Source organism: Chlamydotis macqueenii, chromosome 3, assembly GCF_036417535.1.
Source record: "Chlamydotis macqueenii isolate bChlMac1 chromosome 3, bChlMac1.mat, whole genome shotgun sequence".
NCBI lineage: Eukaryota > Metazoa > Chordata > Aves > Otidiformes > Otididae > Chlamydotis > Chlamydotis macqueenii.
The window spans coordinates 86,165,618-86,181,172 of record NC_141558.1 but is presented as its reverse complement, the minus strand read 5'-3'; the positions used below and the strand labels follow the sequence as shown (position 1 = coordinate 86,181,172).

At 40.0% G+C, this 15,555-nt stretch overlaps 2 protein-coding genes across 3 annotated transcripts in view; both read right to left on the bottom strand.

Annotated features, from left to right (window-relative positions):
• BTBD9 (BTB domain containing 9) overlaps nucleotides 1-4,078 on the bottom strand; it is a 126,043-nt gene extending 121,965 nt beyond the window's left edge. The window contains exons 1-2 of one of the 2 annotated variants that reach the window (XM_086745919.1): nucleotides 3,894-4,078; nucleotides 1,761-1,927 (exon numbers count right to left, since the gene is read on the bottom strand). In XM_086745919.1, the coding sequence (XP_086602045.1) occupies nucleotides 1,761-1,842 (82 nt within the window). In that variant the 5' untranslated portion in view covers nucleotides 1,843-1,927; nucleotides 3,894-4,078. Of the gene's footprint in view, nucleotides 1-1,760; nucleotides 1,928-3,016; nucleotides 3,037-3,893 lie in introns of those variants that run through there. The other variant, XM_086745920.1, reaches the window with a different exon arrangement.
• Nucleotides 4,079-6,640: 2,562 nt separating this feature from the next.
• GLO1 (glyoxalase I) lies at nucleotides 6,641-15,395 on the bottom strand. The gene is made up of 6 exons (XM_086745514.1): nucleotides 15,294-15,395; nucleotides 14,116-14,198; nucleotides 12,595-12,735; nucleotides 11,716-11,783; nucleotides 10,501-10,590; nucleotides 6,641-8,377 (listed from the first exon to the last, which is right to left on the bottom strand). Exons 1-6 carry the CDS (start codon nucleotides 15,372-15,374, stop codon nucleotides 8,289-8,291), a joined length of 552 nt encoding a protein of 183 aa, XP_086601640.1. The 5' UTR covers nucleotides 15,375-15,395; the 3' UTR covers nucleotides 6,641-8,288.
• Between the last annotated feature and the right edge of the window lie 160 nt (nucleotides 15,396-15,555).

Sequence of the window (15,555 nt, the reverse complement as noted above, 5' to 3'; positions counted from 1 at the left end):
AAAGTAAACCAGTCTTCTCAGTGAGTCTGAGGCACCATTAAAACTTCAACAATCTCAAAAGGCACCAGTTAAGTCAGAAGGCCCACAAATCACTTCTGTCCAAGATCCCACCAGAACACATGCTTATTGGTGGCCATCTTCAACAGTGAGCACGTGAAAAACATGGCCTAGTATTTATTAGATAAGGCAATATGCCATATTACACAATGTGTGTCATGGCTAGAAAAACAACAACAAAAACCCTACAGTTTTCAGCTTGCTATATTTCTTTTTAGTAAGTAATCTGTAACAGGTTACAGCATACAAAAATACAATCTAGGAAATGCAGCAGCAACAGGAAAAACCCCAATGACATCTTTACTAAACAACTCTCAAAGCAGAGCTGCAATAAAGACCAGTACTCACTTTCCCCTCCTCATTTTGGCTACCACTAAAGAGTCCTCTCAAAAGCAGTGGTATTTCAAGGAAACATGGAAGGTTTGTTTTTATACCAGGCACAGAAAAAGGAATTTAAGAAATTGTTCATGAATAATTTGGAATTTTTTTTTTTTTTTTTACACAACATGAGTGACAAATGTTTACATAACTGATAATTCTATTGTAACTTCAGAAATAAATGCAAGTAAACAGACTATTACTAGAACTAAAAAAATAAATGAAATAAGGATTATAAACACCGAGCAAATAATTTAATACCCTTGAAACACTTAATTCCTCTAGCTTGTACCTAGCAAGACAATACAGATTTTGCCAGAAACACACAAAGGGAGTTTTCTTAACTATAACTCTCTTACACTGCTATTTTATCTAGAAATAGGAATTGGTTCTCAGTTGAATGGAAGGTATTTCAGTAGTATGTCAGTTTTTTAATTCTTTCCTATACTTTAAATAAATTTCAGCAAAATATTACTTTAGTTACGATTTCTATTACCACAGACTCATAGAATACGGCAGGTGTGACAGTAAGGCTACTGTACAAACATCAATGTTTCAAATCATATGGTTTGGTTTTCTAATGGATATACACATGCATTTTAATACTAAAATATTTTGTTCTCGTAAGTTCTGGTGCAATAAGCTAACATCTCAGGAAACAGGAATTTTTAGTAAATATTTCAACATATATAGAGTTTAACCCAAGTAAATACTTTGATTGTGTCAGAACCCTCACTACAGAAACTCCTTTGTACTTCTAAGTAACAACAATACAGTTGAGTGTGAGTGAAAATTGTAACAGAAAGGGAAAAAAAAAATGTTCTGATACTTAGTATCCAATAATAATAACATAATCAACACAGAATTTATAGCTGTAGAATATGAAAGATCAAGGAAGTGAAATTCACAGAACTTCTAAGTCTCATCTCCAATCCTTCTGTTGTGAAAGGACTGAAAGAAAAGCAGATGTTAACTCTGGTTAATGGTAAATAAACACATCATTCAATGACAGCATTATAAACAATTTAGTACCAAAAATGTTTTGACTGAAAGCATATGGGAAGTTATGCACTGCTCATCTGAAAAAAACATTCCCATTACTTAGATGCTGTAGTGCTAATGTTTTATGTTCTGCTCAGAGATGTATTCCTCTGAGAGAAGAGCAGTAATAAGTTTAGCTAGGTACAGAGAACAATACATTAAGGGCAGATTATTTATTAACACATATATAAAATAGGTATTAATGCACTCGATACAACCTAGTTACATGGCATACAACTAAACTCTTAAGTTAAGATCTCAACAAAATACATTGGTCCACTCACCAGTAAAGCTATCTGAAGACCTACAGTGGATGTAGCCTGTAGGCAGATGACCAACTTCCTGAAAATTAGGGTTCTTCGCCATTCTGAACAACAGACAGATTGAACAGCAAGCTCATAGAAACACTATTCAGCAACATCCAGCTGCACAGCAACAACAGTACCATTTCCTGAAACAATGCAGAAAATACATACCATCAGAAACTGGGGGCATGTAGCCTATGGCAAAAGTGAGCGAGATGTATATTTGTCAGTTAAAATTTTTATGGAAATAAATTCTTACAAAATCCCTCCATTCTATGAAGAACTTCTAGTAACATTAGAACACAGCATTAGAATTTCTGTTTTTTAAGCCATCCTCATTTAATTTTGACCACTAATTTTTCTAATCATCAAAAGAGATGGTAATATACTGCTATTCATTTGTTCATTATAAGCCTCAAAAATTTCATCCTGACAGTCTTGCTACAGCATTAATGTCCCCAAGAACATAATTTTCCCACGAGTGTCCTAATTAAACCAGGTCTATACAAACTCTATCAAACACTTTTTATTCCCGACACATCCAAAGTTCTCTAAGTGTTCTTGCCTAGCTAAAGGCTTTGGGGTTTGGTTTTTTGGTTTTTTTTTTTGGAGGGGCGGGGTGTGTTTGGTTTTTTTTTTGGTTGATTTGGTTTTTGTAATACTCCAGGCAGTTGCAGATCTTTCTCCTGTGCAAGACGTTAATTTCACAAACAGAAAAACAAAACTGTAGGCTGAGGAAACAGAGAAGCATAGAGGCTTTATTTGTTTAAATACATAACTAACATAATGAGCCTCTCTCAGCAAGTATAAACTATTGTTATTCTTCCCATCATAACTGACAGCAGGAAAAATAAACTGTATTTAATTTGCTAAACAGGTGATACCTTGATCTACAAATTATCTCATAAGAGACTCTCTAATCTTCTTTAAAGTATATGTTTAAGGGAGTAAGGTAGGAAAAGGAAGAAAAAAATATTTTCAGGTAGTCTCCTGAACTGGAAAGTAACCATACCTTAATCCAGCAAATTACAAACAGGTATTTGACAAAGACTATCTCCTGGCATTAGAGAATAACCTGTAATATGTAAATATTTGTTCCTATAAGTAACGTATATTATCAAATTGTCTTGTATTATCAAAATGTATTCAAAAGCTATTTATGAAAATTCTTGTCTTCTTTTTTTTTAGATAAATATGAGTGAACAGACTCCAACAGAACAGTATACCTCAAGCACCTGATTAACAGATTTGTGACAGAAGACACGCTAAATACACCTGCATTACAAGTAGGCTCAAGTTCAATTTTAAAATGTATAAAAAATTAAGCGATCCCAGCACAGGGCTTTGGGAGGGGTCTGCATGCTGCGCTTCACAAATAACACAAGCAAAGAGCATTGCCGGGCAAGCAAGATGAGTGACAAGTTAACATCACGTTGTTTTTTTTTATAAAGTCTGATAATATTGCAGCTTCTTCTAAGTCAAAAGTAATGTCCATGAATCACGGCAGCGCGTAACTTGCAAAAGTAGTTAAGCACTAAGACGCCAGAAGCAGCTGCGAAAATAGCGTACTATCAAAGCGTCAAAATATTGAACCAATGTGTGCGTGTATATATATACACACGCCAAAAAAAACCCGGCCCCAACAAAACAAAGAGGCCAGAACAGGGTTTTTCAGGGCGCGGGGGCTGGCGGGTGAGGCGGGCGCATCGCACCCGCGGAAGCGAGGGCGGCAGGGAGCCAGCGACCGCCCAAGGTCGCGCCCGGCGAAGCCAGGGCCACCGCCTCCCGAGTCCGCCGGCGCCCTCCGCCCGTCCCGCTCCCTCCCTCGGCTCGCGCCAGGTGAAACCCCTCCGTCGCCGGACAAACCCGGCTGCTGCCCGCCGGCGGCCCGCGCTGCCGGCACCGCGCCTCCTCGGCCCGCGCCCGGGTGCGACCCGCCGCGCCCGCTGGGAGCCACCGGCGGCAGCACGGCCGCCCTCCGAGGGGCCGGAGCCCAACGCCGGGCAGGTTCCTGGGGAGCCGTCGGCCGGCCGGCAGGAACCCGCTCTGCCGGGGGGACGGGGACGCGGCGGCCGCCGCCGCACCCGAGCGCAACCCTCCCGCGGGACTCACCGGCCCCACCGATGACAAGGCCTCCACCCCCTGCCCCGCCGCCGTCGCTACGTCAACCGGCGCGCTGACGTCACTTAGCAACAGCAGCCGTCCTCCTGCGTGCTGACGTACGCGGGCACCCTCGGGAACGGCGCGGCAGCGGGTCCCGGTGGCGGCGTGGGCTCGCTTCGGCCTCCGTAGTTTCGTTCGGGCGGTGCCTGGTTTCCTTTTCCGGCCACAGAGCGGCAGGCGACCGGACGCAGAGCGGCACCGGCGGGGCCGGGCCGGGGAGAGAGCGCTGGGGGGGGTGCGCGGTCAGGGCGGGCCCGCAGCGCTTCGCGCTCCACCTCCCCGCGCTCCGGAAAGCCGCGGGGCCGGGACGGCTGGGGGGACCGGGACGGCTGGGGGCCGGGACGCCCGCCGGCACCGCGCCTCGGGCCCCCTCAGCGAGTTGGGAGAGCCTGGCGGCCGCTGCAGCCCCGGCGAAGCCTCTCTACACGAGGGTTAACGTGGCGGTGTTTTCGGTGGGACCTTGGTGGCTGCATCCCGCCCGCGGGCAGCAGCCAGCCTGCCAGGAGAAGCCAGCGTTTGTCAGAAACTGGGCACTTGTTCAGACAACAGGGACGTTTAAATGCCCAGCCCTTATGAAACGGCAGCTGGTGTTTAGCACTCCCCGTCGTTCTCATGTGCTGTTACCCGGCTACATCCGAAATACACTTTCCTATGTTTTAAACGTAATGGTGGGTGCACTGGGCAGTCTCTCGCCGGTCAGTTTTTGTGTTCTGCTTCCCTGAGTAATGAGAACCCCTTCCTGCCTGTAAGGAGAATGAGGGCTTCTCTCTGTGTGACCATTAGATTAATTTCTGCTGTACTGCATGAAGCTAAATTTAGGCCCTCCAAGTAGCAGAGCACTACATGCTATTTAATTCCATGCTTTATTTAGCAGAAAAGACATGTTACCCTGGAAGAAGTAAAAATAGCATTGTCTGTAACCAGTGAGAACATAATTTATAAAGTTTTTACACTTCTTTAACATCTGCTGCAGGCTAAAAAAAACATCCTTAAGTGTTTTTCTTTAGTAGATTATTCCTGGTTTTCATAACTGAGAATACTGGTTTTAACTAGTTCTCAGTATGGCAAGCAGCAGCAATTTTTTTTTAAAACAAAAAAACATACCTTGCCCACTTCATGATATTGCTGTAACTAATTTGTAGATGCCAGTGTTTTTTTCATAGTTCCCTCATTATTACCTCATCATTTATCACATTGTCTACACTTTGTCAAGCAGGTAAAAAACCCAAGGGTCATTCAAAGATTAGCAAACACGCTTGACTAACTTTTGAGTAATAAGCAGAGAACCTTCGGGATAGCCTGCTCCTCCTCATGTAGTTATCCACTGAACTACCTAAGCACACCCTTTGATTTACTCATCTGATTTACAAACTATCCCACATTTAATTACTGCATTCCATACAATTGGGTCAATGGCTTTTCCAGTCACACCTGTACTTTGAAATGTACTGAAAGAAGTCTGAATGAAACACTGTTGATAAAAATGAACCACAAAGTTCATGCTTGTAAAATTTTTGAGATTTTCCTTGCCAACATCTTGGTCACAAAGCTTTAGATGAGATATCTGTATTGATGGAAATGAAACTTAGTTTTAGACAACTTCACTTAAGCTACTATTAGTTTAAATAATTTTCTACTCACACAATCTAATGAGAGATTCTGAATGGTAAGGAACTGCAGTTAGCACTTGTGCTCCAAGCTCAGTTTTACTTAAGTTCCTCTTTCAGAACACCAGCAGCAGAAGGGATCTATATGAAAAACACAGTTTAGCCATCAAAACCTACGTAAGCTGCAATCAACTGCTATAGCTCTCGTGCTTCTTGGCACTATTCTCATCCTACTAACTTCAGAAGATATCATAAAGTCACACTACAACAGTCTTCAAATTAAGAGTTTTCTTAATTGCTGCTGTAAGGTATTCTGCAATATTGTGTAGGGTGAGGTTTGAGTCAGCTGCGCTGACCTCACTTTCTGCTAAAAGGAACAGCTTTATTTACTCATTCAGGAAACTAAGGAGTCTTGAACTGGCACCTCCTTTCTGCGTAATAAACATGGCATAAAACTAACCCAGCATTCAAGAAACTCTTTGCAATTTTATTAAGCTGAATTAGCCTGCCTGGGGCAGGGGGTGCAATGTCAAAAGCCCCACATCTGGGAGGACGAAAACTATGAGATCACATGATGACAGCTGTTAAGACAGCTCACTTACTCAGGAGATCTCACTACAAACAGTAGTAACCATATTGTCCCTATCGAAATGACCTGACATAGAGGAACACAAGGAATAAGACAGGAAACAGACTAGGTATTAGTTCTGGAAGTACAGGAGGACAGAAATGGAGAATGCAACCATGAACTAACGGTGTTCAGGGAGAAAAAAAAGGCAACTTGGCAAATACTCAAGAAGGGAAAGCATCTGTTGCACATGAATGACACTGATAAGGCACAACCTAAAGCACAGTATCTGTAGATACTGTAGAGACCAGCCAGAAAATATCATACAAATGAAAATTTAAAATATCAGAGTTGCTTCATATACAAACAGAAAACTGAAAAAAAGATTATCTTTTGAGATACTATGTCCGCCTTCCAATGACTTTATGACATCTGTGGGGGATATTAAGCAGAGCAATAGTTTTCACATTCCTTATTCCAACACCTAAGGCTTACATGAAGCATATAATCTATTTTACTCATTTCCAAGGGTAAACAAAATATCTTTTATTAAGTTGTATGAATGATTTTTCATGCAGAGTTCTGTAAAATTACCGAATTCATATATGCTATGAATACCTTGTTAAGATGAGGCAGACAATTAAGGATTTTTCAGATGAGGAGAGCAGACAGTAACACTTAGCACTTAAGTCATTAACATCTACATTAGCATAGTAGAAGTCAAATGCAATACTTTCTACATTTCTGTTTTAACTCGTAAGCCAGGGAGTTATTGACAGTTATTATTAATTCTGCACATTATCATTAAGTTACTAAAACATCCTGCTAATCAAGTCACACAGTTACTTTCTTCACTACTGTACTCCCAATTCATATTCCATCTTTTATCACCAGATTTCTTCTCAAAAAGGAATCCATGAAGCAAAACAAATAGCCTTTCAGTTACCTAGGATTAAAAAATTAGCAAAGCAACAGGTCATACTGTTTTAAAATTATTTTGTAGTTTTCACCAATGCTTTATTTGGAAGAGAATTGCAATGCCATTACACTATTCAATAGTCAGATAACTGAAGACTTAGGAGGAGTTAAGTGCTACCTGAACCACAGTAAGAGAGTGCAGAGGGTTTTTTCTTTGTTGGAAGGAACACCAGGATTTCAAAACCTGACAAGTTCTGCACTGTAAATAACAGATAAACCGTGTAAAATCAAATAATCAGTGTAACATATGGAAGTGTTACGTGTTGTCCTGCTATTTACAGGTATCATTTCAGTAACTGTCACTCGTTTTAAGGGCAGATCAAAATGTCTACTAGTAGAAAACTGTTGTTTCAGATACTCGTTTTCATTAAATTCCTAATGCAGAAGGTAAAGAGCATTTAAGTTAAATACGGCCCCAGACTTTCATTGAAACAAAAATTATGAGCAAGTTCTTTGTAGTGTTGGAAGAGACAAGAAGGATCACTGCACGTTAGCTCTTATCTTAGCTGCCAAACAGCAGGCAGAAATTGAAAGACTGAATTCTTTCCGTAGGACTGATTTATTGCCTCCAGTTTCTTGTTCCAGGCAAGGCTGTTTAAGGCTGCTCCTTAAAGAGTTTTGCTTGGCATAATGTAAGTAAGATTAGGGCTTTCATAAACATGCTACTACTCAAGTCAAAGTTAGTCTGACATTTTATTTTCTAGCATACAAGACAGGGTATGAAGCCTTCAGGATCTTTTGACTTCATAAAAAAAAAATATTCTGAAGTTTGGAGTTTTTTCCTCCTTGTTGAAGCTTATCAGCAGTAGTAACATAGGATTTTTTGTTGTTGTTGTTAGTTTAAGTCTAAACAGTGTAAGATGCAGTGAATATTTTAGTGAATATTTTTAGATGCAGTCACATATTTTTATAGGGTTTAGTGAAATATTAACATAATCCATGTTCAAGAGGAAAGTCTGTTTAAGCACTCTTCCAAAAGATTTGCTTCCACTAATTGGAAGCAAATTGCCATGGCATCAAAGGACAAGAAAAAAGGAATTCATGTATACTGAGGTCCCAGGGGATAGTTTCAGAGGAGACTCTGAACATGACTGATTCCTCTTCATTAAGTGAGAATTTCACAAACACTGTTACAGATTTTCTCCAGGGGACTAAAACTGTGCATCTCTTATATAATATAATTCATTAGAACTAAGTGAGAGTCACCATGTGGTTAGGATTCAAAATTTCAATCCAGTAGCCATCAGGATCCTGAACAAATGCAAGTCCTTTCATTTTACCTATTAGAAAAAAGAAAAAAAAAAAACCAAGATAAAGTTAAGACTACATGACTAGTTCTTGAGGTCAAATATGCCTACTTTGACAACCATTTTCCTTTTTTTCCCTTTTGCATGAGAATTAGTTCAAATTTAGATGGCTAATTCTGAAAACATCCAGATTAGTTTTTAATCAGCATTAGACCTTGGTATGCTAAATTTTCAACCTTACTCTCAACAAAAATGTAATTTAAAGTCACTTTGAAATCCTATCTTTTGTTGATTGAAATAAGTTTTCTGCATGTGCCCCTGTAAGTGTTCATTCTAAACTAATAAAAATATTTTTGTGCTCCAGGATGTTTTGACATATTTTCTTGAACTGGCGTTGCCAGTATAAAATTCTGTGTTCCTCTGCCCTGTTCCATCTCCCATCATTCCTGCCTCCACACTGAAGCTTTACATTACTGGGTTTTGTTTGTTCCCCTCCCCTTCCCCCATGTGATTTACTGTACACATTTGCATCACTTCATAAAACAGCGAAATGTAGGGCAGGAATGTTTTAAATTTTACTGTTGGAAAAAATATTACTCATTGAAACAGGGTCCCCATAAATTGTCTTAAGCAGTAGATCAAGATAGCACAGCTTAACATGTTATCTGAAAGTGTGAACCACACACTTTTAATTATACTTGCTCTAATAGGCTATTTACTGTAACAGAACCAACCTAATATATTCCAGTTACAAAAACTTCTGAGAGAACAGATGTTTGAATCAGTAATGTAGGAAAAAAAAAAAAAAAATAACATTAGGTCTCTCAGCTTGTTCCACAAACAATGAATGTGAAGTTCAAAACTTCTTTCTCCTCCTTGGCATTTCCTGCATCAATTTTATTTCTTAACGTTAAAAAACAGCCTTTGCTCTCCTACCCCTCCCCACCTTGACGGCCTCAGGAGTCCTTTCCTGTGATTTTTTCCATTTATAGCCTAAGCTTCCCTCCCCTCCTACAAACTTGGAGCTGTGCAGTGGTAGAGAATCAAAGTTAGGAGCTTTCACTTCAACTCTCTCAAGGTTCACCAGGTGCTGAAAAAATTAAAAAGGGCCCCAAAACTCTAAAATGCTAGAAATACTAAGTTCAATTCCTAAATCACATCATCTGTGTTCAAGTTAAATTTTCAGGCACACTTCTTACATTTGCTTCAGCTGAGAACACAGTGAATAATATGAAAATCACTTAAGTTTCTTCTCAATTAGTTGCTCTTATTCCTCTAGCAAGGAATCTAGAAGATCAATATGTGTAAACTGAAGCTTCACGTACTAGTGTTACTTTCAAACTAAAAAAAACCCATCATTAGTACAGGCAACAGTCTAATTTCTACAGACAGAATGAAGAAGTATCACAGATGTGTACAAGCTGTTGAGTATCAGATGTCCGTTTTGGAACACATCAGTCCTAAAACTCTTATGAGGTCTCTTCATGAAAGAGAATCCAGTTGAAAAACGCAAGACTTCTCACCACTGATTTCTGCATTTTAGGCTATTTTGACATAGACATCCTCTGTTTATGTACTCTCTAGACATTAGAACTATACATTATGCATTTTTTAATAAAAGTTATACAAGTCAAATATGATATGGACTAATGACACTATTTCTACCAAAGCTGACAGAACAATCAAATAAGAACAGCTAAATAAAAATAGCCAGTAAATTCAAGAATTACTCAGTTTTGATGGCTGGCAGTAATTATGTCTTCCAGGTTACCCGATTTTCATGTGACAAGCAGCAAACAGATATGTAATGTGGGAATTCGATCCATGTTAAAGTAAATTCTGTAATAACTCTAGGCAGTAGCGCACATAGTAAACTATGACATCAATAGAGCATGTCAATTTTAGGGAAGGTCAGACTACATACAGAAGGCACGTAGCTAGATAACTGTTTAACAGCTTGGTAACTCTTGTTACTAAGATGGATCTATTGCCAGTTTTGCCCACTGTGTAAGATGGTGCAGGGGTAACTGGTTCTCGCACCTTCTAAGGAGCGACAACTACTAAAAACATATTACCCAGCTTTCCAGCAAGATCTACTAGACAGAATATACTCAAAACAAGGCGAAAATTGACTTGTATTTCTGATCAAGATTTACCATCATCTGGTTTCTTCACAAATTTCACTCCTAGTTCTTCAAACCTCTTACAAGCTTTATGGACATCAGGGACAGCAATTCCAATGTGTCCTGTGCAACAAGGTAAAAAGAGTGAAGTACACTGTTAGTATTGCTGGGCGTTCTAAGAAAAAGTTTGCTCAGCATTTCATCTTGTGCAAAAAACTTACATGTTGTAGTTCACATAAGATATGATGTATCCAAGAAAAACACTGCTTCCAGAAAGAAGAGCATTTTGGATATTAACATTATTATCCTTCAGAAACTTGGCTTTTTGATAATGTATTTTAAAATTGGAACTTCAGAGTTAAAACATCTCATACTACTTAAATTAGAATATTATCTAGTCTAGGAAAAAAAAAAGATTTTCAATCAAACTGTTTTATCTGTAATTCCTGTCTTGAAGCATGTCCATATAACAGGATTTTGTTGCATTTGCTCAGTTCAAGGAGTACAAGGAGTTTATCATTAATGTTGTATTTGCAGAGACTAATGCTAGCACTATGCAAGGCCTGAGCTTACAAACCAATTCAGAAGCTTTAAATGTCAAGTGGCTAGATAGAGTATGAAACTTATTTCACAAGCCAGTGACCTTTTGAGCACTCAAAATACCAAATTGAGCCACACAAATACTATCCTCAGTGCTAGAGACGAACAGAATTCCCCTTCTAGTTTAAAGTGGGTAACTAGTGGATTACAAAATAGAAATCCAAATGTAAATCAGTCTAAACACCATGATAATCTGATACACAAGAGCAATTACTGTTCTTCACTCAGTAGTTACTATTAGCATGTGTTTACTTGCCAAAGGATTAGATTCTTTATAAAAAGTGGAACTGTGGCTCATCACTCTGAAACACATTTGTTTACCTATTTTCACTATCTCTCACAGCATTCATGCTGGAAGGGAGATAAAGGATGAGATGCAAGTTGCCTTCTTTCCTAGTGCTACTATATTATCTTCAAAGTAAGCTACTAGAAAAGTGTTTTCATCCATACAAGTTTAAAATATTTTCTCTATTAGTTCTCATAAGAATAAAGCCTACCGTGTATACTTACCCAATAACTTTTGCACAGAATTCATACAGATGTTTTTTTGGAACCTCCATTTTCCCCCAATACACCAGAGGAAAAATGTAATCACAATAAAATAAAGCTTAAAAACTACAAATAGTAGTTTTTAAACTAAAGACCTACCAAATCCTCGAGGATCTGAATTGCCATTGTGATAAGACTGATTTTCATCATTTTCAGTGCCCCAGTTGCTGTAAGAAGTAATTATTACATAGTGAAGAAAAGCATTGAAATTAACAAATCCTAAATGCTCAGTTTCCTCAGGAGGGTAGGTTGTTTCTCCTAAGAAACCAGTGAACTTCAGCTGTTGGCTGCATTTATTAAACTATCAAGATCTTCCCCCGTCACCAGTCTCGGGGCTAATCCAGTCATGTTCACAGCCCTTCACCAGTATTCGGTTCTACATTTGAATAAGTCAGAGACACCCCTGTCTCATTCAGATTAGAGAGAAGGCTGTGCTGCATGAGTCAGCTTATCTACCCATCACTGGGAAACAAACAGTGAGGGTAGCAGGTCCTGAAGCTAAGCCAGACAGCGGGTTACTGGGAGATTCTTTCTGCACAATTACAATTAGTAGCATTAACTAAATTGTCCAGTTTACAGGAAGTGTATGCTTTGACTTAATACCTCTTTTGATTAGATTCCAAAAGCAATAGTTATCCATTATTAGGAAGCTCTGGGGATCCAAAGAAAGTTCTAACCACATTGGGTTTTCCCCAGTTCTGTGGCTTCCCTACCCAAATGACATGCATACTCAAAATACAGCAAGCATTATTTCATATTTATGTACCACTCTTCACCTAACAGTTCAAAAGAGCTCTGAGAAGAGCAAGATTAAGCTTGCCAGGTATCCAATATCTCTGCTGTATTTTAAGGCTATAAGACAGTGAAGATGTTTCCACATTGATTACATTTTTTACTCAATCCAACAGGATTTACACTCATCCACTTCTGTTTAATCGCTGTTAGCTAAATGTCATCTCTCACTACACTCATACTTACTGTGTCAGTTCAAGTGTAGCTTTTCTAGAGAAGGTCCAAGCTGTTCTCTCAGTTTTATCTTTCGGGATATCATTTTTATCTTCATACGCCAGAAAATAGAGTGAGAACTTCATAGCAGGAAAGTCAAATTTTTGAAGCAGTCTAAATGACAACAATTATTTTGAAACAGTAACTTAAAAAGGTAGCTTGCAAATAAATCAAGACATTTCCCTCATGGAAGAATTATTGTTGTGACTTTCTGCCATTCTGACTGTAATCCACATCTTAATGTAGCTACATTTTGAACTACCAAATAGAAACATTCCGGAACATACTATAAACTTAAAAAATTAGAAGAATCAGATGCTCAGAAGCCAAACTGTCAGTAACTGAATTGCAAAGCCAGTACAAAAGCTTACGTCTTGAGGTTGCACCTGTTACTTCTCCATATTTCTTCAGGAAGATTTTATGTTTATCCACTTTAAAATATCACCCAAGGAATAAAAATATTTACTTTGAAACATAGTCCTTCTGGGGAGCTCACTGGCACCAGACAAAGTTTAAGGACACAGCAGGATTAAAAAACAAACACACCTTTAGAATAAATATTTTTACAATTTCAATAGCTAGGTATAATGATAAAATGTTTCAGATGTGACAATTTAATCAATTAAAAAATACTTGAGTTCAGAAAAAGCTGCTTATAAAAATTATCCCTTTGCTAGATGCAGGAAGTTACCCACTTTCCTGTGAAATATTTGATACATCACTATTTTCACCTAATTTCTAAAGATGGTGTGGCGTACTTCAAATAACTTTTATGCGGGACATTTAACCAGAACAAGTAGGCATGCAAAACAAATATAATTAATTTTTCAGCTTACTAGGTACTTTCATTTTCTCACACTCACATCTTCACTGAAGTGGAAGTAGTTTATTTTACTTTAGTCTGGAAAAATTTTGAGATGTTTAAAAATATGCAAGAATTTTGTTTTTAAATAATTAATTTCAAATGCCAAGAATGTGCACAGAGCCTTAGCATAAACACGTTAGGCTACTGCAAGGCATCTGCCTCCCAACAGCCTTCTCCAAAAGACTGAGTTTGGACCTTGTCTCCAGCTTCCATTGCTTTGCGCTCTTATGACAAGAGGTGGTCATAAGCCACCTCTGAGAACTAGCAGAAAACTTAATTTCAAGATTTATAGCAACGACTCCTGATTATAAGCACTGTCATAAAAGTTACTAGTTAGCCACGGGCTCAGCAAGGAGGAAGTAAGCAAGATGTACAGAATAATTAATGAACTATTTAAGAAAAAAAAGAAAATTCTAGTCAAGGCCAATACTAGTTCATTTGCAACTTAGGCATTAACTGTGTTGTGAGAGTTCTCAGAGACTGCCAGACTGTCCAACTGGGCATCAGCTGACAGGCCAGCATCATTTATGTAGTTAGACCAATTAGTACAATTACATCAAATAACAAAAACGTTCCAGAGGAATAGTAGGAAAAAAATGAACTTATTTGGGCATACAACTTCTACTCACGTCATTCCAAGAACTCTTGTATAAAAATCCAGTGACTTCTTAGGATCCTTCACTCTTAACATTGTCTGTTGGAACAAAAAATCCTGTGGGGAAAAAAGTTTTATTATTCATGCATCAAGCAGAATTTAATCATGTGTATTAACAAAGATGCCAGTTAATAATGCATCTAAAATGAGCAGATTTAGAAATAGAGTCCTACCTTAAGTATAAATAAAACATTTGTCCTGATTCTAGACATACAGATTTGTGTTAAATAAATATGCCTTTGTAACATAATGTTTAAAACAAATAAACCATTCCATCACTTCTATCATTCAATACATATTATTAGTGGTATCAAAAAAGGGCACGATTCTTGTCTTTGTTATTCTTTCATGGAGCTGTACTGCATGCGAACCACTTTGCATGCAAGCATGCTAGGCACAGGAATATATTATGTTGGGCTAGCTACAGACACAATCTAAATAAAGCTAAACTTCTGAACTCATTATATCTATTATTTCATTGCCCTGTCAAGCTTGATGGTATTGTGACAGTAAAACTGGCATGCAATTCTGTAACGGTATTTTCCTCAAGCCACAGGGTAACCTTATACAGCAAGGGCTTATCAATAGCTACATGGATGAAAAGTGAACGGTAGGACATCCTTGACAGATATTTTTTAAAAAAAAGAAAAAAAAAGACGGATATAGAACAACTGAAATGCAATTAACAAGATTCTCCTAATAAAAGTGTTTGGGGGTATTTTTATTGCAACCCTGGCATGTACTGGCTTGCAGAGCCCCCAGAGCAGCCAGTCACCCCGAAGCCGCGCTCCTCAGCCCCGGCCTGACCGACTCAGTGCAGCAGCGCAGATGCCGTCCCGGAACGGGATGGGCCGGGCCGGGGGCCCACCACGACCGGCCCCGCGGGTCCGTCCTTCGCCACGGAACGTGAAACCCAGCCGGGATGGCCGACGGCCCGAAGGGTCTCCCCACAGACGGCGGGGCGGGGCAGCGCACGCCGAGCTCCTGAGCAGCTCCAGCTCCCTGCCGAGCAGCCCCTGGCCACCCCGACCCTCCCCGGCCCCACGCCGCCTCCCACCCACTGCACATCTGCCCCCCAAAAAGCTGGCGAGAGGCACCGGCGCTGCTGCTGCTGCAGCCCCAGGGCACCCTCGACACCCCAATCCACCCCACCTTCGTGCTAGCATCCGGCTCCGAGCAGGCGCCGTAGGCTGCCTCGTCGCTCAGGCCGCTGAGCTCTGCTGGGGCCGCCATGTCGGGAGAGGAGGAGGAGGCGGCGGCAGGAAGGCGGTGCCTCGCTCCACCCCGCCCCGGGCCGGGGGGCGGCCCTGGAACTGGGCTGCTGTTTGGCAGGGGATACCCCATGGTTGCTGCAGAGGTGCGTGGTCGGGTTCAGCGGTGCCTGTTCGTTAACGAGAAGGACCTCCCCTGCCAG